At 61.1% G+C, this 24416-nt stretch overlaps 11 protein-coding genes across 11 annotated transcripts; 7 read left to right on the forward strand and 4 right to left on the reverse strand.

The window, feature by feature from the left end:
* Positions 1 to 895: 895 nt before the first annotated feature.
* On the forward strand, positions 896 to 3454 carry DCS_08154 (uncharacterized protein; the record flags this gene model as incomplete). Its single annotated transcript, XM_040805434.1, has 4 exons — positions 896 to 1977; positions 2600 to 2648; positions 2724 to 2958; positions 3090 to 3454. 4 exons carry the CDS (start codon positions 896 to 898, stop codon positions 3452 to 3454), a joined length of 1731 nt encoding a protein of 576 aa, XP_040655538.1.
* A 134-nt stretch (positions 3455 to 3588) lies between these two features.
* On the reverse strand, positions 3589 to 4383 carry DCS_08155 (uncharacterized protein; the record flags this gene model as incomplete). The annotated part of the gene is made up of 3 exons (XM_040805435.1): positions 3589 to 3808; positions 3987 to 4279; positions 4345 to 4383. The coding sequence occupies 3 exons, from the start codon at positions 4381 to 4383 to the stop codon at positions 3589 to 3591; spliced, it is 552 nt and encodes a 183-aa protein (XP_040655539.1).
* Positions 4384 to 4453: 70 nt separating this feature from the next.
* On the reverse strand, positions 4454 to 5510 carry DCS_08156 (tyrosine phosphatase; the record flags this gene model as incomplete). Its single annotated transcript, XM_040805436.1, has 3 exons — positions 4454 to 4928; positions 5001 to 5160; positions 5237 to 5510. The coding sequence occupies 3 exons, from the start codon at positions 5508 to 5510 to the stop codon at positions 4454 to 4456; spliced, it is 909 nt and encodes a 302-aa protein (XP_040655540.1).
* Positions 5511 to 5749: 239 nt separating this feature from the next.
* Positions 5750 to 6002, forward strand: DCS_08157 (uncharacterized protein; the record flags this gene model as incomplete). The annotated part of the gene is made up of 2 exons (XM_040805437.1): positions 5750 to 5758; positions 5823 to 6002. The coding sequence occupies 2 exons, from the start codon at positions 5750 to 5752 to the stop codon at positions 6000 to 6002; spliced, it is 189 nt and encodes a 62-aa protein (XP_040655541.1).
* Positions 6003 to 8883: 2881 nt separating this feature from the next.
* DCS_08158 (uncharacterized protein) lies at positions 8884 to 9644 on the forward strand (the record flags this gene model as incomplete). The annotated part of the gene is made up of 2 exons (XM_040805438.1): positions 8884 to 8975; positions 9023 to 9644. 2 exons carry the CDS (start codon positions 8884 to 8886, stop codon positions 9642 to 9644), a joined length of 714 nt encoding a protein of 237 aa, XP_040655542.1.
* Positions 9645 to 10655: 1011 nt separating this feature from the next.
* DCS_08159 (uncharacterized protein) lies at positions 10656 to 14254 on the forward strand (the record flags this gene model as incomplete). Its single annotated transcript, XM_040805439.1, has 8 exons — positions 10656 to 10767; positions 10908 to 11211; positions 11295 to 11617; positions 11903 to 12375; positions 12497 to 12811; positions 12890 to 12997; positions 13051 to 13433; positions 13498 to 14254. 8 exons carry the CDS (start codon positions 10656 to 10658, stop codon positions 14252 to 14254), a joined length of 2775 nt encoding a protein of 924 aa, XP_040655543.1.
* Positions 14255 to 15261: 1007 nt separating this feature from the next.
* Positions 15262 to 15948, forward strand: DCS_08160 (RNase H domain protein; the record flags this gene model as incomplete). The annotated part of the gene is made up of 1 exon (XM_040805440.1): positions 15262 to 15948. The coding sequence occupies one exon, from the start codon at positions 15262 to 15264 to the stop codon at positions 15946 to 15948; it is 687 nt and encodes a 228-aa protein (XP_040655544.1).
* A 228-nt stretch (positions 15949 to 16176) lies between these two features.
* DCS_08161 (acyl-CoA dehydrogenase) lies at positions 16177 to 17563 on the reverse strand (the record flags this gene model as incomplete). The annotated part of the gene is made up of 2 exons (XM_040805441.1): positions 16177 to 16263; positions 16352 to 17563. The coding sequence occupies 2 exons, from the start codon at positions 17561 to 17563 to the stop codon at positions 16177 to 16179; spliced, it is 1299 nt and encodes a 432-aa protein (XP_040655545.1).
* Positions 17564 to 18177: 614 nt separating this feature from the next.
* On the reverse strand, positions 18178 to 20406 carry DCS_08162 (uncharacterized protein; the record flags this gene model as incomplete). The annotated part of the gene is made up of 1 exon (XM_040805442.1): positions 18178 to 20406. One exon carries the CDS (start codon positions 20404 to 20406, stop codon positions 18178 to 18180), a length of 2229 nt encoding a protein of 742 aa, XP_040655546.1.
* A 1689-nt stretch (positions 20407 to 22095) lies between these two features.
* On the forward strand, positions 22096 to 22575 carry DCS_08163 (uncharacterized protein; the record flags this gene model as incomplete). The annotated part of the gene is made up of 1 exon (XM_040805443.1): positions 22096 to 22575. One exon carries the CDS (start codon positions 22096 to 22098, stop codon positions 22573 to 22575), a length of 480 nt encoding a protein of 159 aa, XP_040655547.1.
* Positions 22576 to 22766: 191 nt separating this feature from the next.
* Positions 22767 to 23012, forward strand: DCS_08164 (uncharacterized protein; the record flags this gene model as incomplete). Its single annotated transcript, XM_040805444.1, has 1 exon — positions 22767 to 23012. The coding sequence occupies one exon, from the start codon at positions 22767 to 22769 to the stop codon at positions 23010 to 23012; it is 246 nt and encodes an 81-aa protein (XP_040655548.1).
* Between the last annotated feature and the right edge of the window lie 1404 nt (positions 23013 to 24416).

Below are 24416 nucleotides of genomic sequence, written 5' to 3' on the forward strand. Positions count from 1 at the left end.
CAGTCTTTTTGGCTCTACAGGATGTGACTTCTAGTAATACGGAGTGCAAGTACTTGGTATCAAGTAATATTCCGTACAAGCAGTATACTTGCTGTAACTTTTAGTACGGCGTACAAGTACTTGGTATCAAGTAATATTCCGTGCAAGCAGTATACTTGCTGTAACTTTTAGTACGGCCTACAAGTACTTTGTATCAAGTAATATTCCGTACAAGCAGTATACTGTACGTACTGTAACTTCTAGTACGGCGTACAAGTACTTGGTATCAAGTAATATTCCGTACAAGCAGTATACTTGCTGTAACTTCTAGTACGGCCTACAAGAACTCTGTATCAAGTAATATTCCGTACAAGCAGTATACTTGCTGTAAATACTTGCACTCCGTACTCCGTACTTGCGGAGTAAGTACATGTAAGTGGTATATTGTACTGCAATTACGTAAGCACATGTACGCCTCATCATTACTCCGTTCGCCGTCCGCGTAAACTACGGCAGTGCAAAGGTGTCCATAAAATGTCCATCATCTGCAACGTGTCCATCATCTGCTTCAGCCTGACACTCCCCTGGCGACATGTCTTCGCCGAGCCTTGGCTGGGAGCCTCACCAGTCGCATGGAACCTTGTGCCTTGTTCGAGGAGGCCGGTCGTCGCCGTCCCGTGTCCTGTGCTCCGCAGCGGGAGAGTAAAGCAGCGCCCCCTGTCGTTGTTCGTTGCTCCAGCCGCCGACGAGAGCTCACGGCATTTTGGATGCCAGCAGCGCTCCGAGTCGACCGAGAGCCGGGGACAGACGCACTCTTCTCGCCTTGCACGCCCCTCGTTCCCCTTTCCCGATCCCGCGACTCCTTGGACGGACGGACTGTCGGTCGGTCGGTCCGTCTCCTCGGGCAACGGCCGTGATGCGGTCCATCGAAAACATCGACATCGACAAGCTCGACGGTCTCGCGGCCCGGGCCTGCGAGCTCTGCCGCCGCCAGGACGGCGTGAAGCGCTGCGCCGCCTGCCAGGCCGTCTACTACTGCGGCCGCGACTGCCAGGCGGCCGACCGCGAGGAGCACAGGATGGCGTGCAAGGAGATAAAGCGGGCCCGGCGTCTCTACGAGAGCGAGTACGAAAGGCTGCGAGACATGCCGAGCGACTTCTTGACGCCCGAGAGCATGTTCGAAACCCAGGCCGGCCGCTTCTGGGGCATCCTCGAGACGAGGCCGTACATGGACGCGCGCTTCGGCCTCGTCCACTCCCTGTTGCTGCACTACGGCGCCATCGGCGGGCTCGTCGACGTCGTCCAGGCGTCGCTCGATCACCTCCTCGACATGATGCGGCTGTGCCGGTCGGACGACCTGGACCTGCGCCAGATCGTCCCCAGCCTGTACGTCCGCCTCGGCCGCGACCAGGACGCCTACGACTTTGTCAAGTGGCACGCCGTGACGAGCACGAGCCCGGGCTACGACTACGACGACATGAGCCTTCCGTACCTCGACGTGCGTGACGCCGACGTCTTCGAGAGCCCGCACGAGGCCTGGCTGCGAGAGGGATGGATGGAGCTCAGCCAGGTCGTCGCCGTCACGCTCATCAAGGTGCGCCTCCTGCTCGACCTGCAGGCGATGCGGTGCGCCGACGCGACGCTCGCCGGCGTCTTTCCCGCCGAGATTGTCGACCTCATCCATCGCCGGCTCCTCAACAGCGCGCTCGCCGGTCGGACCGACGTCTTGTTCGCCGGAGCCGCCGAGAGGGCGCGGCTGCTGGACAAGGTCCGGAGCCAGATCGGAGCGCTCTACGGTGCCGTCGACCGCTACAACAAGCACTTTTGGCCGATGCTCGTCAACGACGTCGATTCCAGCGAGGTGCAGCCGCTGAGCGACCTGTACAGCCCGAGCACGCCGGTGGAGGCCCAGCTCATGATTACCTACAGCTACACCGCCTGGTACGAGACGCCGGGCGCCATCTGCGTGCTGGGATGGCTCGATCGCCTCAATTACCGGTAGGGGCCGTCATGGCGAGGAGACGACGGTGCCCTGCGGATGCTGCCGACGCTGCCGACGACCTCTTGCGCGAGGAAATGGAGAATGGTGGTCGGAGTCGCGAGGAATCATGGCCGTGGATGCGCAGGACGTCGGCTGAGACGACGGCTCCAGGGCCATCAGCTCCAGTGGTCTCTTAGTACTTACAGTGCACTTACAGTACTGTGAGCCCCCGCCACCGCACCTGCAAGCGCTGGGTCGGACCCGACAATGGCCTGTAGCAACCCCCCCAATTGCCCTTGCTGCGAGTAGTATTCTGTCCCAACAGCCGCTTCAAGCAGCTGACCATTTTTTTCGTCTGGGTAGAGAGTTTCTGGCATGCAGAATGATCCATGTACTTGACAAGTGAGGAGTCGAGTGCAAACCCTGGCCAAAGGTGTACTTACAGAGTACTCCGTACTGCACCGTACTTGGTACACTGTATTACATATTATAACATGTACAGTGTACTCCGTACCCCGCACCGTACTTGATATACTGTATCACATATTATAACATGTACAGTGTACAGTGTACTCCGCACCGTACTTGGGCTACGTGCTTAGTCACCCAAATCCGCCCTCTTTTTCGACCTCATCCCAGACCGCCTCTCCGACGGTCGGATGGCGATGCCACAACCGTCCGGGACGAAGTCACGCAGCGTCACACACGTCAGGGACGAACAAGCGACGATCCAAACGTGCGGACGGCACTTGCCAACCTCTAGACGTCACCTGCGGCCGCCACCGCCCCTGGGCCCTCGCCGGATGCCATCGGCTCGACCGTCGATCCAAGCGGCAAACCTCACGCCCGCCACGGGGCACGCTTCTTCTCGCCGAGCTCGGTGGGCAGCATCGCGGACATGACAAGCTCCGACGACGCCGCCGTCATGGAAACCACCGACGCGCCGCCGCCGTCGCCGCCGCCGAAAACTGCCATCGAACGGCTTCATGATTGGGGCTGTGCGTCCTTCACCTCCCCTGCCCCCCCCTCGTCCTCTCTCTCCTCTTCCTGGCCGTGCTGCTGCTTGCCGCTCCTTTCCGGCGGCCACGGGCACCTCTCCTTGCCCGAACATGTGCTGACGCCGCGGCAGCGTCCTCGCTACCTCCCTCGCTCCTGGCGACGCTCGTCACGGCCCTGCACGCCCGTCCCCTGCAGCCTCTTCCGCTCGTCCTCTTCACGCCGCCCCTGCTGTTCGCCTCGTACCTCAACCTCGCCGGCTACCCCACCGGCAGCGCGGGTCTCGCCGCCGCCTGGTCCGGCATGTACGCCCTGCTGGCCTTGCGGAGGAGGCAGTCGCTGCGGGGCAAGTTTTCCATCCGGGGACTCGTCCGCGGAGCCGCCGTCGGCCTCGGCACCGCCAATGCCGTCGCCGGAGGCTGGGTCTACTTTATGGGCAATTTTGAAAGAGATGAGGAGGAGAGGCTGCGGAGGAAGCGGTGGACGACCAAGGACTAGGGAGCACGAGGACTAGGGAGCACGAGGACGAGGGAGAACGAGGATGAGGGAGCACGAGGACGAGGGAGCCATGCACGGCCGAGTGAGTGCACGCCCATCGTCGGCCCGTCATTCCCATTTGCTCCGCAGCTGACTCATCGGCAGCTTGACCAGCAGCTTGGGGGCAGCTTGACCGGCAGCTTGACCGGCAGCTTGACCGGCAGCTTGACCGGCAGCTTGACCGGCAGCTTGACCGGCAGCTTGACCGGCAGCTTGACCGGCAGCTTGACCGGCAGCTTGACCGGCAGCTTGACCGGCAGCTTGGAGGCAGCTTGGGGGCAGCTTGGGGGCAGCTTGGGGGCAGCTTGGGGGCAGCTTGACCGGCAGCTTGACCGGCAGCTTAACCGGCAGCTTGACCGGCACCTAACCGGCACCTGACCGGCAGCCTGACCATTTACTCTGTGTCACACGGTGGGTGGCGAGGTAGGGAACGCGCATTCGCAGAACAATAGAAATGTGTACGGTAGACTAGCAAGGCCAAACAAGAGGCCACGTGCCGGAAAGCGACGACGACTGAGGGTTCCCACCGTCGTCCGCCCAGCCCCCGACGCCGCCTCGAGATGGTGTCAGCACTTGACTCCCATCCTCGAGCCTTCCCCCTCGGCCGATGCTCGGCCGCCCTCGGCGCCGCAACCCAAACGTCAACGGTGCGGGCACGACGACGACAGGTCGTCGGTCCGCTGAAACGTCGGCCAAGACGACCGTAGATGCGGTGCCGAGCATCACGACGCAACCGCCGCAACCCAAACGTGAAGGGTGCGGGCACGACGACAGGTCGTCGGTCCGCTGAAACGTCGGCCAAGACGACCGTAGATGCGGTGCCGAGCATCACCCCCGCTCGCCGCCGCGACCTCGTCTTCGCATCCGATGCAAAGCGAGCCGGCCGCCATCGTTTGTGCCGCGGCACTTTCGCCCGAGCCCGGTCGGGGTTGAGCGGGAAAATACATCGCCGGCCCCCGCTCAGTGGGCGGCGACGTACGTCATGTGCGTGCCGGAAACGAGCCACAGGACCATGATCAAGGTCGAGAAGAGCAGGGCGCGAAAAAAAGTGCGCGTCTGCTGCGGCGTGAAGCGTGCCGGCTTGCGGGCGAGGGCGAGGGCCGACGACTCAAAGGTGTTGATGTAGTCGAGGTCGCACTCGCGGACCTTGGGCGAGGCAAAGGTCCGGTACTCGTCGAGGACGTGATCGAGGTCCCAGCCGGAAAACTTCCTCACGACGGCCACGACGCAGCCGGTGCGATGCTTGCCGTGATTGCAGTGCACGAGGAGCGGGTAGTTGCCCTTGTCCATGACGAGCTGGAGGATGGCGGCCATGAGGGTGGCGGGGATGGCCTCCTTCTTGGTGCCCTTCATGTTGAAGACGACCTGGCGGATGCCGTTGTCCGACGTGAACAGGGCCAAGGCGTGATCGAGCTCGTCCTTTTTGACGAGCGTGCTGTCGGTCGGAGCGTGAGCCACGCGTGCCGGTCGGGTCATGACGGGGCGAGCGCCGAGCGGGGTGACTTACACGACCGTCTTGAGCCGCAAGCTGCGCAGGAAGTCGTAGTCGTCGGGCTTGGGATAGCTGCTCCGGTAGACGCCCGGCACGACGACGCCAAAGTTGACGGGCCGTCCGACGACGGGCGCCGCGGGGTACTCGTCGGACATGGTCGCCGGCGGGGCGACCGCTGCGTGGCCCGGTCAGGAACGTCACCGGGCGGGTGTGCGCGGGCGGCGACGGGGAAGGGCTTCGGGCTCGCTCACCTGTCTTTTCGACCATTCTCGTCGTCGCCGCCATGGCGTCCCTCGCGGCGACGGCCCTCGCGACGGAGCGGGCGACCGACGAGGCGTCCCTCGGGGGCACGCCGTTGCGCTGGCCGTCGTCCATCTCCTGGACGAGCTGGACGAGGTCGTCCTTGATGGATCCGCGAGAGTCGCGTCGCGAGCCGTAGCACGACGTCACGGCGGCCTTTGGGTAGCCGTCGGCTTGATACTGCGCCTCGTCGACGTACGCGCGCGAGCTTCGTTTGGAAGTCATGCCGGCGCGGGGCCGCGAGGGGGTGCGGCCGGGGGCCGATGGGATGGAGGGTCCGGTCGAGGGTCGAGCGGAAGGGCAAAGTCGGGTGGGCAGCGAGGTGGAGAGGCGAAGCAGGCGCTCGCACGGGGCTCGCCGCTCGTGATTCGAGGTGCTCGAACGAATCCAGCCTACGAGAGACTGGACTTGGCCGTGGGGGCAACAAGCTGGACTTGACCTGCCATCTTGCCGACCGGACGAGGATGATTGCGGTTGATTTCGATAAGTGGCAGCACGACGGCACCCTTGAGGGAGCGTGGCGTGAACGGCGAAGAGGAGGAGGAGGAGGAGGAGGAGGAGGAGGAGGAGGACGAAGAGGAGGAGGAAGACGAAGAGGAGGAGGAAGACGAAGAGGAGGAGGAAGACGAAGAGGAGGAGGAAGACGAAGAGGAGGAGGAAGACGAAGAGGAGGAGGAAGACGAAGAGGAGGAGGAGAGGGCGGCGGTGGAGGCGTAGGTATAGGTGTAGGCGCGAGCAGGCGGAGGAGGAGCGGGCGACGTGGTAAAGGTCGTGAGAGTCGGACGCCGTCGTGGGGGAGGGAAAGTTTTGAGGTCAAGGTTAGGGGCAAGGGGCCGTGCTGGCTGCAAACTGCAAACCACATTCGATTTCGACCGTCCGCGGACGCCTGCCGAGTGAGGGGGGGGGGGAGCGTGGGTCGGCCCTACGTGTACGCCGACGGTAGTTTTCATACCTACGGTACTGCAAGTACGCAAGTATACTGTGCTGGAAGTACTCTATGTGAGTACGGAGTAAGCAAGTACAGTACCTGCACATGTACAGTACAAGTGCCTGTTCGGAGTACATGCACATGTACAGTACAAGTGCCTGTTTGGAGTACATGCACAGTCGTACCCGGCACTGTGGGTGTCCTTGCATGTACAGTACATGGACCGCAAGCACCTGTGTTTGAGTGTACCCTGTACTGTGTTCCGCACATGTGTCGGCAATTGATCTTGTATCACTACGCCTGCTGGCACCCAAGGATGTGGGTGCTTGTAGGTGCTAGTACCTGCAGGTGTGGTGCGCGTACCTACCTTTACTAACTTTACGCACGGAGAACCTGTGCAGTATATGTACAAGCAAGACGGTACAGTAAGTAATACGGGGTGCTCCGTACACGAGGTGTAAAGTCAAGTACAAGTACAAGTCCTGTGCAAGCGCAAGTGCTGTATACAGCAAGTACAAGTACAAGTCCTGGGTAAGCGCAAGTGCTGTATGCAGCAAGTACAAGTACAAGTCGTGTGCAAGCGCAAGTGCTGTATGCAGCAAGTACAAGTACAAGTCTTGTGCGAGCGCAAGTGCTGTATACAGCAAGTACATGTACTCCGTACTTACCGCGGACATGCACAACGAATATTACCCGATGTTCCGTGGTCTTGCACTTTACGCGGCCCAATCAACGGATGAGACCGAACGGATATGCGGGGGAGCACGCGATGGACGGCGTAAAGGTGGCATGGATCTGCACAGTGCCAGGATAGTGCGCATGGCGCAGCCGGCGACGTCCGGTGCACCGTACATGTACTTGTACATGTGCTGCTCTTTTGGGTGTAAATGAGTACAGTAGTTGCGCTTTCAGTACGGAGTACATGGGTGGGTTGCGGCAGGCGATCCATGTACTCTCTGCTAGTGCCCACAGCGCTCAAGACCAGAATGCACGGGGCCCCCTCGCGACGCTCTAACAGCGAGTACAACCGAGTATGGGACGTACGCACCTACAGTAAGTACCTAAGTTGGTAGTGGTCAGGTCCACTGCACAAGGTACTCCGTAGACACAGTTTCATTGCAAGGCCAAAGGCGGAAAACAACTAAAAGGGCGGCGCTCGTAAACGGCGGCGGCGAGGGATTCGGCACCCCTAGAGCTGGCAGCCCACTCGTTTCCGTTGCGCCGAGCCATGGAAATGGAAGGGAGCGTACATGTGTCCATGCGCAAGTACTTGCGTATGCTTTGTTGCCTCGCTCGACCGTGGGACCGGCCTCTTGCCGTTGCGCCTACAGTGCACGTAGTTGCATGTGCATGCGGCGGTTTCCCGGCACGGTGTGCACCATTTTCGCACGAGCCGGTGCAGGCGCACGAGTGCTTGCACGCGAGCTGGTGCTACAGTGGGGTGGCAAAAATGTCGATTCAAATTGTAGGAGTGGCGCTACCAAAACTGAACCGTCAATTTTGTCTAGTGACTGTGTTAGACGACGAGTTTGCGCGTGGCCACCCTGCCTGCCTGAGCATGACTCCGACGACTGGGACACGCCAGGGAACACCGACGCAAGTACGGAGTACTGCAAGCACTGTACAGCACGGAGAACGGAGTAATAGATGTAAACAAGCACCAACACTTGTACATACAAGTGCTAGCATCGTAGCATTGCACTAATAGAGCGCATCCAAGTGCAGCGCAGGTATGGGCCCAGCCCGCCGCCCCGTGCTGGTGCGGCGAGAGTCGTGAACGAGGCTTGCGTTGCACGCACTGTCTGCCAGTGATGGCTGGCGGCGGCGTCCACGTACATGTACATGCATGCATACATACTTGCACCTACTGTACATGGTGTAGGCACTTGCGGAACAGTACTACTACCTAGGTAATAGGTACCTAGTACTTGCCAAGTTGCAGACGCTGTACAGTGCTTGGGCACCTAGTATTACTGCACGCACGCAGTACGGAGCACAACTGCTTACTACTAGATACCTAGTGCATTATGAGGTGACTGGACCTACCCATGTGCCCCGAACCGTGGCCGGCACATTTCCCAGCAGATACGTATGCTTGCTTGCGAGTCCGGGGTCCCCGAACTTTGAGACGTCGGTTAGATGCCCAGGGCTCGCGCCTCGTTTGTCCAGAGGCGCATTCGCAGGAATCCGGCGCCCCTTGCGGAGTACTCTGGGTACTAGGTAGTGCAGGATGCGAGGACCTGCGCACGCCAAGGTGCAGCCAAAACACCGGCATGTAGTACTTACTGTAATTATGCATGCAAGGACCCTGAATCCGTGCCACGACCTGCTGCTCTGCCGGAATAACCTAAAAATATAAGCAACACAAACCCCTGCATACATGCACAGTATATTACATGACATGTAGCAAGTATATTTCGTAGCAGGCGAGTCTTGCCAGCATGACCGAACAAGTAATGCGGAGTATTATTACTTATTCCTGCTAGGTGCAAGTACCTGCTGAGCACTTGTCCTACTCCATACCTAGTAAGGAGCACTGCGTACAGTACTTGCAGTAGTTACTTGCAGAGCACTCCGTACAGAGTACGGACCTGTATGGGCACTCGTACTTGCACAGTGCAAGTGCACGCACACAAAGGTAGGAGAGTGTCGAGACCCCCTCGTCACGAGATGGCCTCTTCTCTCCTGCGCTCTTCGGCCCGCGTCCGGGTGCCATCCTCGTCTCGTCCCCTCTGCTTGCGGCGCCCTAACATGGCAGCCCGGTGCGAGGGAAAAGCATGTTGGCATGCGCACATGCCGCGGGCTGAAGCCAATGGCCCGACACTTCCGCCTCGCCGGCCTCGACCGAGGAAAAGCACTGTGCACCGTGCAAGTACATTGCCTTGCGCTCAGCACCTGCAGACCCCAAACGGCGAGCGCCTGCACCCCCGCCGTACCACGACAGGGTCCCCGGGGCCACCTGCACCACCACTGGTGCCCCCCCCCCTTCGCTCGCTGGTGGTGCGCTACCAAGCACTGTGCTTACTTGGGTCCTTTGTGTGGTGTGTCACCGCCGACCGTTCTCTGCTCTGCCCTCCCCTCCTCCCCTCCTCCCCGAGCTCGCTGCCAGCCACTCGGAGGAGCAAGCGTCGGCGATTGGAAAAGCTCGATGCGCCGATCTCGACGAGTGGGCTGCTGCTAGCGGTAGTCGTGGCCTCGCCGTTTTAGACGCCCTCGCTGGTGCGCGCTGCGTCGTCGACTCGCTCGTGGGACCCCCCGTTTCGCCTCGTCAGCGGCCACCGCCGGACGAGACGCCGCAGACGAATGGATGGCACGGCAGGGTGCAGGCCACGTCTGAGCAAAGCGGCAACGACATGTGTCTACGGACTACGGGGCGCGGCGTGCACCATTCGAGCGTGCGCGTCCAGCATCGTCAGTTCGCATGCTCGTAGCCGCATGTGCACGAGGCCGCTCGAGGCCGGTGGCATCTGCCCAGCCGTTGCTGTGGGCGGCCCTAAGTCGTCTCTACTAGGTGCCTAGTACTTACAGTACGCTTGGCCGGTACAGTACGAGTGGGAGTGGGCAGACCAACAAAAATATGGCCAGCGTACCGGCACCACGCAGCAGCACCGGCTTCGTGCTGGCGGTCCTGACCATGCTGTACAACAAAGTAATTACTGTACAGTACAGCACGGAGGAGAACGGAGTGCGAATGCCTTCGATACCTTGCCCGCGCTGGCAATCGCGCTGTACTCTTTTGCCCCGGGCACCAGTGAATGCGGAGCACTAGTTACTAGTGGTAATGCGATAAACAACCAGCATACGAGCCACTGTATTCCATACTCCGTACTGCGCAGTACTAATAGCATGCATTCGTATTCTTGTGCAGAGTACGGAGTACGAGCCACTGTATTCCGTACTCCGTACTGCGCAGTATTAATAGCATGCATTCGTATTCTTGTACAGAGTACGTACAACTAATACATGCAGCACTCCGTAATACTGTACAGTATATGTACTTGTACTTGTAATTACTCCGTACGGAGTAGGTGCAGCAAGTACCTCGTGGATATGCCTGGACTTCAGTTCACCGTACAGTGCTTGGTATACCCACATGTACTTACTTACTGTACGGAGCAAGTACGGAGTACATCTGCCCATCATCGTATTCTCGTACGAAAAGGTATCAGAATACGTACCCAGGTACTTGCTTACAAAGCAACGAGGGCCAGCCTTTGAGCCACCAAGTCTTCCTCAGGCCTTCAGCTGATGGCTGGCTTGACTGCCTCAGGCACCCGCTTCGGTCTAGCTGCTCCGCACCATGCCTGCCACCCTCCTCGCCACGCCTCCAAGAAGTATGCCCAGCCGTCTTGCTTTTGGCCTGGGGCCCCTCGATCGCCGGCCTCTTTTCCGCTCACGGACGAGACGAATCGAAGCATCCCTCAAGCCTGGCCGGCAGCCTCATGAATCCCGCCTTGCCCGAACCCGCCGTGGCACCATCCCCGGCGCCCGCTTCGACCCCCCTGCCCATGGCGAACCCTGCGGCTGACCAGATGATCTCGCTGCCAGATGGAGGTCGGTCGGGTCGAAAGCAATCTACTTGTGATCCTTACAAGATGCACTGTAGGTGACCGATGTCGACGTTGGAACGTACGTCACTCTGTCCTCCCCAACGTCTAGAAAATGCGTTCCAGGGCGATGGCATGGGCGTACAGAACTCGGCTTCGTGACGGCCTCGGATGAGCATGACAATGTCCGTTTCCTGCCCTTGCAAGCAGGTGGCCTGCACGCATCGGCAACCGGTGCGGCAACGGCGACGTGGGCCGTCGACCTCGAACCTCCTCGCCATCTCGGCGGTGCATGCGTGACCATGGCTTCCGGCAACGCCGCCATTCGCCGTCGTGACGAAGCTCGCGTCGCCCGAGACATGACCTCGACCGGGCGACAGGTGCCGGCCTTCGCAGACAGCTCCAGGTTGCCATGGGAGCTCGTCTTTCCCGAGCGGCGTGCCGTCGGAGCGTGAACATCTCGGATCGGTCATGACCGGTACCGGGTGCATGAACAGTGCCGAGTGCATGACCAGTGCCGAAATGCATGACAAGTACCGAGCAGAGTGACTTGCACGGCGGCCTTGCCTCGCTCGACCGCCCGCTGCTCCGTGGCGACGGACGTCATGGACGTGGACGGCAATGCTGTGATGGCGAGTCCAGTTGGCGGCGAAAGGCCGTGGTTATGAAGCCTTCGAGGCAAAGATTTCATTGTCGCCATCGGCTCATCGACGTGGATCGACCTCGTTCTCGCTCGAAGCCGCCGTCGATGACACCGTTCCTCTCTCGCATCGCAAATTGCTTCCGTTCAGAGCGTCAAGGGGAGCCGGCCATCTGGGCTGTTACCCCGGCCAAGCGTCGACACGCATCGGACAGTGGTACGCTCTGCCGAGCGTTTGCATCCTTTCCGTCGAGAGAACGCGGCCTTGCTCCAACTGGTCGTGCGGACGAACCACGACACCCCTCATGACTCCGTGTGCAGACTGCAGCTCGAATGAGCATGACGCACGACGACGACGACGATGCACGCAAACGCCAAAGCCATGCCGTTGGCGTAACCCTGGAAAGCCCTTCTCCGGCCATCCGGAACCAATGACATGATTCGACCCTCCTTTCGAGTCCATGGTCGACGCGCGACTATTGGATGCCTAGAATGCTTGTAGCATGGCTCATGAGCAGCAAGATGCGTCCATGGGGGGGCCGAAGCGACGCGGGACCCGACACCCTGGCCAGCTCTCGCCGAGGTGCCATGGCGCAAAGCCACGGCAACGACGTAGCGTCCGTCGACTTTCCCTTGGCCTGCCCGTCGGCCGCCGCCGAGCCAATGGCTTTCCCTGTTGAGCGCCGAGATCGAGGGGACGAAATGGCACCTCGTCGGCTTCGGGTGCGATGCCGGGAGGGCCAAAACCTGCTCGATGCCAAGAGCCGTTGCCCTAGCATGAAACGGGGCCCTCGTTTCCTGCTTCGGCATTCTACCGCTAGGTCAACGTCGAGCCTCTTCGTCACATGCAAAGGCAAAGACACCATCCCGCCCTGGGCACGGAGAGCCAAAGGGAACGAGCTCGGAGACGTCGCGCAGATCGGCCTGCTGCCGTGCCGCCGACGGATGGACGAACCGGCCATCGGCCGGCTCACAGTGGCAGCGCACGAGGCGCGAGCGTCGACTTACATGCTTCGCAGCGGCAGCCGGCGTGGCTCCTGCGCATCCCGCTCGATTCGGCCATGATGGCGTCTTTCGGCCAAACCATGGTGCCCAGAAGCGCTGCGTTCTGGCCGACGCGCTCACCGTCATGGCCCCGAATGTCAACGGCCTCCTCGTCCCTCGCCGTGGTCTGCTCTCCCGTCGCTCCGCTCCATCGCATCGTCGCCGCCTCTTCGTCGTCGGCCGCAACGGACGAGCACGCTCCGCAAGCATGACGAGCGCGCCCGGACAAGGCCTCGCGCCTGCTGTCGTTGCCATCAACGTCGCCTTTGCCGTCCTCGCCGTCGTCGTCGTCTTCCTGCGAACCGTCACCCGCGCCCATTTCGCCGCCGGCCTGGCCGCGGATGACTGGCTCATGGTGCTGGCCACGGTACGTTCCCGCCGCCCGCCGCCGACGCGCTCGATTGGCCCTCGGGCGCCGTGCCATCGTCTCTGACGAAAAGTCGAGGTCTTCTTCGTCATATACTGCGTCGCCTCCAACCTGGCCACCTACTACGGAACGGCCTTGCCGATGGCGGCCGACGTCGACGCCGACGCCGTCGACAAGTCCATGTTGGTTCGTGGCGAGAGACGTGCCGTCGCGCCGGCCGGCCGAGCTGACCGCGGCAGTATTCCTGGTTCTGCTGCCTCCTCTACGTCCTTTCCATGCTCCTCACGAAGCTGTCGCTCGCCTGCTTCCTTCTGCGGCTGGCACCCAACGGAGCCCACGCTCTGCTCATCCACGGCGCCTCCCTGCTCACCGTGCTCACCAACGCCGTCTACTTCTTCGTCTCCGACTTCAAGTGCCGACCCGTGTCCTACTACTGGAAGCGGGACCAGGCCGGAAGCTGTCTGGGACGGGCCGCCATCATGGGCATGACGTACTTTTACAGCGCCACGAGCGTCGCCGTCGACGTCGTCTTTGCCGTCCTGCCGGCCTTGATCGTGGGGAATCTGAATCTCGACGGGCGAGCCAAGGTCGGCATCATGGTGCTGATAGCCATCACATGCTTGTGCGTCCAAGGTGTCCCGTGCGCTTTGCCTTTGCATGCATCTGACGAGACCTGACCTGCGCAGGGCCAATTCCGCCGTCCTCGTACGGTTCGCGTATCTGTCGGCGCTCACGGATGCCGACCTGTTGTGTGAGCGCTTCGCCTCTGCGTTGCGTGTGAGCGTGGCCATGAAGACTACCGCTAATGGAGCCCGTGCAGGGTCGGCAAACGACATTGGCGTCTGCACCTCGATCGAGATGAGCTTGGCCATCGGCGCCGCGAGCCTGGCGACCCTGGGGCCGCTCTGCAGCGCCGTCGGCCGCCAGCTGGGCCTCGGCTCCCGACCGGCTCATGCGGGCGGCGCTGCCAAAGACAGCCGGCTCTCGCAGTCGACGATGAGCCGGAGCCGACAGGGAAGCGTCAAGATGTGCGATGACGACGTGTACGTCGTATCCGACGACGAGGAGTGCGCGTCGGCCATTCGCGACAAGGGCGTCTTCGGAACCGAGCGAGTCGCGCACGCAGCATCCGACAAGGGGGACATTTATTCCTCGGAAACCAGAGTCGTGGAATTGGACGCCGAGAGAGAGGAGCAGTCACCCACGGCCGAGGGCGTAGCCAAAGGTGTCGAGGTCCTTGTGCGGCCCTCCTTCTCGCCATCGGTGCCGGGAGCCATGGGGCAAGAGGGCCGTGGGACCGGCGGCGACGGCACAACCACCGACGACCGATGCATGGACGATGTCGGCCCTCGTACGTGCATGGGTGCGCAGTCGCCTGCCGCAGTTGCTGGAGGTGCGACGATGGAAGCGCGAGGCCGGTCCGCATGTCCGTTCGAAGCATGAAGTCGGTCGCAGCATAGGAGGCACACAGACTGATGCCCATACGTTCGCACAACCTTTACTACCTTTATACCATACAAGCAAACCACGGATGGAGCATGGCGTGGAACGATTCATGCATTGACAATGCCTTGCACCCGCACGTGTTTGTGACAAACTCGGGAGACGGTGTAGGAGGAGGAGGAGGGGGCATGACTTGAGTCACCCACGGCGGAAGCGAGCTTGGTCGTGTGTTTTGCCGTTGCTCGGCTTTGCCATGCCGACCTGCGTGCGTTGTACGGAGGTGTTTGTCGTTGCGTTCGATTCGCTGCTGGGCAGACTTTGGAGTACTTCGGCGGGCAGTTTTCGGGACACATGCCGCCTATTGTGCGTGTCCGTTTCCATATCATCCGTGAGCTTCACGCCGTCGTCTCGCACGCGCGGAACAAGTCACCTACTTGTTCTTCTTTGGCTTTCCGTGATCCTCGGTAGCTTGCGTGGCGAATCCATGTCGTTTGCTCGAGCTCCATGGCAGGGGTTGCCCCGTCCCCCCTCCCCCTCCAACACACCCCTCCTTGTACGGGACTCGGGGCTTGACATCCTTTACCTGCATCCAATGGAGAATCCATACGTGATGCCCGTACAGATGATGCATAGAATCCGTCTCGCATGTTCCAACATGCACGCGTCATCATCCCCTCCTTCCCACTTCATGCTCCTCCATCCCTCCTTCTCTCCTTCTCGGCTGCACCTTCCCACTTCATGCTCCTCCATCCCTCCTTCTCTCCTTCTCGGCTGCACCTTCCCACTTCATGCTCCTCCATCCCTCCTTCTCTCCTTCTCGGCTGCACCTTCCCGCTTCATCCTCCTCCATCCCTCCTTCTCTCTTTCTCGGCTGCACCTTCCCACTTCATCCTCCTCCATCCCTCCTTCTCTCTTGCTCGGCTGCACCTTCCCATCCGAAAAGCACGAGTGGGAAAGCGCGACTTCCTCATTCAGACGACAGCCGATACACCACGTTTTCATCACCGATGGATCCCATCCGAGGCACGGGGCGCGCCTTCCCCTCAGCGTTCACACCGCCCTCGGCAACCGCGACCCCAGGCGCGCTCTTCCCACCAGGCATCGGCCACGACGCCGTGCCGAAGGTGTTTCGTTTCATCCGCCGAGACGACGCCAAGCAGATTCTCATCTACGCCGGCGGTGCCTGTCTCGACGAGGATGGACAGGCCGACGCCCCGGCTGCGTGGTCCTTTGTCTTTCAACCGATCCTCCATGGACGTCTCGGCGCCCTCTCGGACACTCTCGAGAAACAGGGGCCCTACGGAGATGAGGCACCGACGAGGGACAGGGCAACACTGCGTGCCGTCGTCGGTGCCCTTCGCTCCCACGCGTGGGACGACGAAGGATTCACGACTGTCGTCTTGGCCGTCGACTCCGACTACGTTGCCGAGGGTGCCACCGTCGGCGTACGTCGCTGGCTTCGTGACGGCTGGCAGACGAGCACGGGCAAAGCCGTCGAGAACAAGGACATGTGGGAGATGATTCTCGGCATCATCGAGGAGTTGGACCGCAGAGGCGTCGACGTTCAGTTTTGGAGAATACCGCCGGAGCTGAACGCGACCGCCACCCGAACCGCGAAGGCGACGGCGGCGGCGGCGGCGGCAAAGGAGAAATCGCCAACGAAAAACGACAACACATCGGGGGAGTTGGCGTGAGGCCCGGATGAGAAAGAAGGAGGCGAGCCCGGTGCGAGCCGACGGCCTTGAATCCTTTCCATCCATGCACATGTTGGCTTGCCATGACATGGTCGAGCTGACCAGATCGCACGAGACGTGGTTGAATCTCGCTCACGCACCGGTACACAAAACAAGCATGCGAGAATGTCATGGAGCTTTTGTTGATTTTGCGTCTTGAAATAAAAACCCAGACGGCTCTGTTCCATCTCACAGCTTGCTTCCCCCTGCAGCGAGAGACAGCTCCTGTCGTATGACGAGGTCGGATATGATTTCCTCGCTTCCACCTCCGACGACCTAGTGGATGGTGCTTGTCAGTCCGCATCTCCGAGACGATCAAAGGCTGCACGGCTCGACTCTCGGCAAGGACAGAGGAGACACTCACCAACATGCGCAGGTCGCGGCTGATTTGCTCAACGGTCGCGCCGGGTCCCGTGCCCCTTTGATAGCCGGCACCTCCAAAGACCTGCTGGGCCTCGCGAGCGGCCAGCTCGACCATCTGGCCGCCTTGAATCTTCAGCAGGGCCACGGTGGCGGCAATGTCCGGGCTCTGCCAGCCGAGGGGTGCGGCGTCGACGCAAAAGGCGAGCTGCTCGAGCCAAGCCCAGTGCGCCTCGACGCGGTGGGCCAACTCGACGAGCTTGCGGCGGATGACCTGATTGCGCAGCAGCGGCCGGCCAAACGTCTCGCGACGCATGGCGTACTGGAAGGACATGGCCAGACACGTGCGACTCTTGCGGTTGCAGGCCACGGCCAGCAGGAAGCGCTCGCGGTTGAAGTTGCGCATGATGACGCCGAAGCCGGCGTTCTCGGCCCCCACGAGGTTGGCCACGGGCACGCGCACGTTGTCGAGGTCGACGAGGGACGCGCCCCCGGCGTTCTGACCGCTGTTGTGGATCCTGTGCACCTGCACGCCGGCGGCGTCCATGGGGATGACGAGCACGGAGATGCCACCGACGCCGGAGCCGCCGGTGCGGACGGCCGTCGTCATGTGGGAGGCCCAGGGGGAGCCGGTGATCCACTTCTTGGCCCCGTTGACGACGTAGAAGAGGCCATCCGCCGTCTTCTGCGCCGTCGTCGTGATGCGGGCCACGTCGGACCCGGCTCCGGGCTCCGTGACGCCGAGGCAGAAGCTCGTCTCGCGCGTGAACAAGCCGGGCAGCCAGCGCGCCCTCTGCTCCTCGGTGCCGTGGTGGATGATGGGCGGCGCGCCGATGGACGAGGCGCCGGCGAGGGCGATGCCGACGCCGCCCTCGATGCGCGCCATCTCGTCGGCCATGACGAGCGTGTGGAAGGCGTCGAGCTGGTCGTGAGGCACGCCCGCGAGGTTAGGCACGTGAGAGGGACGATACGTCGCCGGCACGTCGTCCAACGGGATGCCCGACTGCACGAACCGCCGCGCGACCTCGACGGGGACGTCCCCCTCGGCCTCCCACTCGAGCGCGTGCGGGAGGACGTTGGCGTCGATGTACCGACGGATGGCGTCCCGCAGACGGCGGTGCGAGGGCTTGTAGTAGGGCGACGCTACGTTGCGCTGCCACGCGGGCTCGCTCCAGGGGATGCCGTCGTCGAGGTCGAGCTTCGGGTCAGGCGCCATCTCGACGCGATGTCTCAGCGTCGCGATCGCTGATGGCGGAGTGCCGTGATGAGGGGCGTGATGAAGAGGAGAGGACCGTTGCCGGCGTCGCCTGCGCTGTCGAGGACAGGGAGAGGGAGGGGAGGGGAGAGGACGGGAGGGGAGAGGAGAAACAGAGAATAATCCAGGAGAGGCTTCTGCGAGGGGGTGCGGTTGTCTTTTTCAACGATGATACCACGATACCTATCGATACGTACCGCCCGCATGCCTCGGCTCGGGGACGCGCGGGGCTCGGCCGATCTCGACGCCTCCGTCCGGGGTTTCTCCACACTTGCCGTGTGCCCCACCAGCTTCCCGCGCCGAACCGGACCGTTGCGGACACGGCCAAGTCTTGATACTCTTCGCCGACCATCACCACGGGCTCAAGAGAGATATCCAAGTAGTGCTCCGTACCAGGCATAATTACATGCATACACATGCTTCAGTTTACCTCGACGCTCGCGGATGCTTGATCAAACCCAAACCAACGATGCATGTGCAAAGACTTTTCGTGCAGCACTTTGTTTGCTCGCCCCCAGAACGCCCATCCGACGGATAAAAAATAAGCAAAAAAAAAGACAAGATGCATCGCCATGCTATGCTTGTATAAGCACGACACCCCTCGCCGCCCGGTGCGCCAGCATCGTCGCCAGCACGCCGAGGCCGCATCGTCCCACGAGCTCCGTCGCCTCGCCCTTCCACAGCTCGGAGGCTACCCAGCAAACGACGGCCAGCTCGGCGACCCCCAGGGCCGAGTTCAGATAGGCGGCGGCACCCGGGGCACGCTCGAGCGGAATGTCAGCGCTCGCGTCGGCGTTGGCGTCGAGGGCGACGATGCCGGCGACGACGAGAATGGCCGTCTGCCACGCGAGCTGGTGGGGAATTCGAATGAGCATGGTGGGAAGCCAAGCCAGAAGAAGACCGAGGCGGAGGAAGAGGCCACCGCGCGAAGTGGTTCGCGGGCAAGCGGCCGTCTCGGTCGGCATCGTGCGGCTCGCCCCTCGGTTGCGCACCTTCATGTCGTCCGCCTCCTCTTCCTCGTCGTCCGGGTTCAGGTGAAAGCTCTGGCTCAGCAGATCGGCCAACGAGCTCGCATCGTCGCTCTCGGGTGCGAAGAATTTTGGCTGTCGAAACTCGACCCCGGCACCGGCCTCTTCCGTCTTCTTCCGCACGTGGCCGCGCTGCCTCTTGAAGACGGGCGGGTCCGCGTCGACGGTTCGCTGCCGCGCGGCTTCCTGCGCCCTCGGCGGGTTCCGCAGCCGCTGGGCCGGGTTCAGCGGCGCTGCCGGAACCTTGTACCAGAACGGACTGCTGGGCGCGTCCTGGACGGCCGACTGCTCGAACGGGCCGGTGCCCGTCGTCGGCGAAGGATGGTCGACAAAGGCCCGATGCTGCGGCGTGATGGGTGACCAGTCCATCTCCACCGGGTACTGCGTCGGCGCCTGTCGAGGGCGCGTCGGCGTGTCGTCGATGCCGAGACGATCCAGCACAGGTGGGGACCGAGACCGGGGCGGCCGTGTTTGGGGTGTCCCGTTGGCCGATCCGAGGGCGTCGTCGAGCAGGTCCGACAGCGTCTTGGAATCATTCTGCCGCTCCTCGGCCGCGGACTCGGTGGTGCGCGACCTCGGCCGCCCCTTCAAGGTCGGTGCATGGCCGGTCGCGAAGAGTGGAGAGGTGTCGACACGGATGGACCTCGTGGCCAAGCGATAGATCTGGTGCTGGGCGTCAGCTCGAGGCGCGGCATGGCGAAGCGGAGGGTGACCTACCAGCGCCATGACGGCGGCCATGACGGCGTGGGCGCAGAGCTGAGCGCCGGCGGACTGGCCGTGCCCCCCGTCCATGGTCAGAATGCGGCGAAAGACGAGCCTGAAGAAGAGGACGAGGCCCTGGAAGGAGTACCACTGGGTGAAGCCGAGCAGATGCCTCGTGAAGCCGCGGTTGACCTGGACGATGTGGGGATTCCACCAGGCCGACGTCAAGGCCGCCGTGATGCTCCAGGACATGAGGCTATCGGCACGGGGCAGCGCGGCGGCGACGCGGTGCAGGAGCGCGACGGCCAAGGTCTCGTCGACGGGCCGCGTGCCGCCACGGCTCCGGTGCAGGACTCGCTCGGCGGCGGCGAGGTGCCACAGCATCTGCAGGGCGAAGCCGGCGGTCCACACGGCGGCGGCGAGGTTGCTGACCCAATCGAGCGTCGTCCGCGCCCGCGTCCGCGCCGGCCGCCTCGGGCCGCGGCTCAGCTCCATCATGCGGCGCAGGTGGTCCGTCTTGGCCGTGTAGCCGGCCCGGCGGATGCGGCGGTCGACCTCGACGGCGCAGGCGTCGCAGACCTGCGGGTACCGCTTCTCGAGACCGCGGCGGTAGCGGTAGTAGTTGCGCTCGAGCCGGACGAACTCGGGATCGGACGGGTCGTCGGGCAGGTACTGGGCCAGCGACTTGGTGAAGAGGTGCTGGTTCTTGAGGCACGTCGGGCAGAAGATGCTGTCGGTCGGCGCAGAGGGGCGGGGGGCGGCGTAGTGCGTCGTCGGCGCCTCGAGCTCCGTCGCCACGGGGGGATCTGTGATTTCGCCGTTCTCCTCGCCGTGAGCCGACACGCACGAGACGGGGGGGGGGGGAAGCCAAGGAGGAAGACGACGACGACCGTACGCCGGTCGCCACCCGGCTCGGAGGGGCCGTGGAACGAGGGACGGACTCACCTCGTCGAGATAGTTTGTGGCATCGCAGTGGGCGCAGAGAAAGTCGCGGTGCGTGCCGTCGTCGGCGAGCGTCGACCGCGTGCCGCAGTAGAAGCAGGTCAGGCACCTCGGCCGCCCGAAGCGCGCCATGTCGACTCCCGACTTTGGTTCTTGTCGAGATGGACGTCGATGGGACGTCGATGGGACGTCGTCGGGTGAGGACGCGTGGCAGAGGGACGGTGGGAAGTTGCAGCAATATTACTGCGGAGTGTGCTTGCGGTTGCGCCTGCCGTATGGAGTAATAGAGTGCGATTCAGGGTCGCGATTTCCCGTTGCCAATTCGTTACTCGGTACACTGTACGTGCACTGTAGATGTACGGTATTGGCACTGTAGTGGCACTGTAGTTGCACTGTAGTTGCACTGTAGTTGCACTATAGTTGCGCTGTAGTTGCACTATTTTTGCACTGTAGTTGCACTGTAGTTGCACTGTAGTTGCACTGTAGTTGCACTGTAGTTGCACTGTAGTTGCACTGTAGTTGCACTGTAGTTGCACTATTTTTGCACTGTAGTTGCACTGTAGATGCACTGTAGTTGCACTGTACTTGTGCTGTAGGTGCACTGTACTTGTACTGCACTGTATATTGTTGATGCTTGGAAAATAATACCTGAGTGGCTAACCCTAACTAGGTTAGACTACGGAGTACAAGTACGATTTCTCGTTGCCAACTCGTTACTCGGTACACTGTACTTGCACTGTAGCTGCACTGTACTTGCACTGTACCTGTCCTGTAGTTGCACTGAACTTATACTGTAGTTGCATACTACTTATACTGTAGCTGTGCTGTACTTGTACTGTAGTTGCACTGCACTTGTACTGTAGTTGCACTGCACTTGTACTGTAGGTGCACTGCACTTGTACTGTAGGTGCACTGTACTTGTACTGTACTGTATATTGTTGATGCCTTGAAAATGATACCTCACTGGCTTATCCTAACTAACCAGTCTTGGCAATGTTCAAACTAGGTAAGAGTACGGAGCACAAGTACAATACGATTTCTCGTTGCCAATTCGTTACTCGGTACACTGTACTTGCACTGTACTTGCACTGTACTTGCACTGTATCTGTACTGTACTGTATGTTGTTGGCTGAGCCCAACTAACCAGTCTTGGCAATGCCCAAACTAGGTAAGAGTACGGCGTACAAGTACCGTGTTTAATACTCCGTGCTGCAAGTACTTACGGAGTACTCGTACAGAGCATTACTATCATTACGGTACGCTCAAGTAAGTACTTGTACGCCCCAGGTACACGTGCAAATGCCCCGTAGCCGTGCATCATCTTGTACTTTGGTATGTATCCGTACGGTACAAGTACTTGCAATTCACTAACCATCCAATATGCGACGACTGCGCCATGCAGTGTAATTTACTACTCATCCTATATGCGACGACCGCGCCGGGCGGTGCAATTCACTAACCATCCAAGATATTCAACATGCGACGACTACTCCGCACCGCAAGTACATGTACTTGCAACTACAAGCACAAGCACGGCTACTCCGTGCCCCGAACGACGAGGTACAGTAATATTTGCCATGGTATAAAATAAAAATAACAATAATGATAAAAAGGAACCAATTGCAAATTGATTATACCAGCTTCCGAGCACAAGCACTGGCCCGGAACTACAAGCACGTGCCCCTGGTATCCACTCAAGTACTGTGTATGTAAGCAAGTAATAATAAATACGGTACGGAGTAGGCAAAGTCGAGATTTGCTTGGTCAGCAGCGCCTACTTACTGTACAGCCGCTCGACGACCGAGTCCACCAGGTTCCACCATGGCCTGCAAACCGACGGCCGCTCCGTGCAATCGGTGGCAAACTCTCGATATGCGAGACGACGCGCCGTCACCCCGTCACCCCGTCGTTCCCGTTGCCTTCCTACCTCGGGCGCCCGGCCGCGTGACGTCACAGGATAAATCGAAACGACGGCGAGTGGAGGCAAAGTCCTGGCCGGGCCAGCTGGAGGCGACAATGCAACAATGCAACGAGATGGGAGGGATGGAGCCCCGGCGGAGAACACGAGGGACGCCGTCGAGAACTCGGCAGATTGCCGCGCTGCCTAGGCCGTTTCGTCCGAAGCCGACGGTGACGTTGCCGTCCCACCAGGACGGACCATCAATCGACGACGGGACACGCAGCCAGCTGAATTCAACGCGAGGCGTCCGCAGCAGGTGCGCCGGCCGGACTCGGCCTCACCGTCGGACTTGGCCTCATCGTCGGCCACGACCTCACCGTCGGCCACGGCCTCGAGCATAAATACTCGGCGGATTCGCGTCGAGAAGGACCATCACTCGCTCTACCATCTCCTCCACTCGATCATCAACGCACCATCCCTCGCTCTACCGTCTCCTCCACTCGATCATCATCGCACCATCCCTCGCTCTACCCTCTCCTCCACTTGATCACCATCGCACCGTCGACATCTCGCCCTCATCACAAGCGACAAGATGAAATCCGCCGCCGTCATGATGGTCGCCCAGGCCGGGTTGATACTGGCGTCCTCGTCGACACCCATTTCCATTCCCGCGGAGCTGCGACCCGTCGATGACAACTGCGCCTTTGCGGGTTTGGACCAATTCAGGGGTCAGAAGCTTCTCATCGAATTCGCCACATGTCTCAAGCAATGCATCGGAGCTGGCTGCAATGGCTGCGACGACTGTCTCGAAAAGTATGGTCTCGCCAAGCTGTTCTAGCTCTGGCGGTACCGGAAGGCGAGCCCGCCGCGAACGGCCAGAACGTGCCGCTCACTCAGGCTTATACGAAGCCATGACTGTTTGTACTTGCTTACCTCTCCCTTCATGCGCATGCCGGCAACGCGCCCCACGAGGGCCTACCGTCGACCCTTGGCGCCTATGCGGTTCATATTGATACACACGACCACCCTTTCCGCGGTCCGGCGGCCATCATTCAGCTCGGACGAACAGGCCAGGCAGGGTTCGAGGGCGAGCGGGGGCCATGCGGGAACGTGCCTGCGCGCCGGGGAGCCTTTCTCCGAGGCAAGACTGGGAAAACTGTACTGTATAATATTAGTTGTCTGTTTACATAACTCGAGGCGCCGAGAATGAATGCATTGCTATTTTTGTCCCCTACCGCATGCCTTACTTAGCACCAACCCGGCCACGACGCGCACGCACCGGCCAACACGCCGTGCAGCACCGGCGCACGCGCAGCCCAGTGCGGGCAACCGCCGTGATTCCAAGTCCATCGCGGGTGCGAGCGCTGCAAGTAGGTGCGCGTGGGGGTTGGTGGTGGTGATGCGTGCTGGACCCGCACTCGGCACAGGCGCAGCACCGCGCCCAAGTAAACAGCGCTGGTCGGTGGTTGCTGGTGGGTGCTAGTGGTGCTCGCTAGGCCGCTGGCGACCTAGCACCCACGCGCTAGGCACGCTGTACGGAGCATTACCGTACAGTGCCACGTGTGCTGTAATTTCTCCGCGCAATGCACCACCCAACGTTGCGGGTCCTCTGTGCAGTCGCTGTCAACCGCCGGCAAAGGTGACGATTCAATCTTGGCAGCGCCACTATTGATGCTACAAGGAACCGGCACTCTCTGCCACCCCACCGTACCGGTAACCGTCGCATCTCGTACTTGTGCCGTTGGCGCCGCAGCGACGAGCATCTGGAGTGCTAATTAGGTGCCGGAATTGCATGTGGGTTTGGTCCTGTAGGTGATTGATTTCGTCCACCACGACGTAGTACCGGCTCTCACTGGCCGGCATCACGTGGTGGGGGTACTGCGTGATTCTCGTCAGGTCGGGCGCCGTGGCTCAGCGCGGCACCGCTGTGATTCCACGCCCACCAGCTGTGCTCGCTGGGTGGTGGTGATGGTTGCCCGGCCACGGGTTTCGTGCAGACACTTGCACCTCGCATGAGGATCCGCACGGAGCGGACGGCTGGCGCTTCATTCAGGCGCTGCAGCCACAAGCATCCACCGTAATTCCAAGCCCACCACGACGTAGGGGCCGATTGGAGGGAGATGTAAGTGTCGGGGTGATGTAGGTGTCGGGGTGATGTAGGTGTCGGGGTGATGTAGGTGTCGGGGTGATGTAGGCGTTGATTGGAGGGTGACGTTAGGTGTCGACTGGGGGGGGATGCAAG

This window comes from Drechmeria coniospora, chromosome 03 (assembly GCF_001625195.1).
Source record: "Drechmeria coniospora strain ARSEF 6962 chromosome 03, whole genome shotgun sequence".
NCBI classification, from domain to species: Eukaryota; Fungi; Ascomycota; class Sordariomycetes; order Hypocreales; family Ophiocordycipitaceae; genus Drechmeria; species Drechmeria coniospora.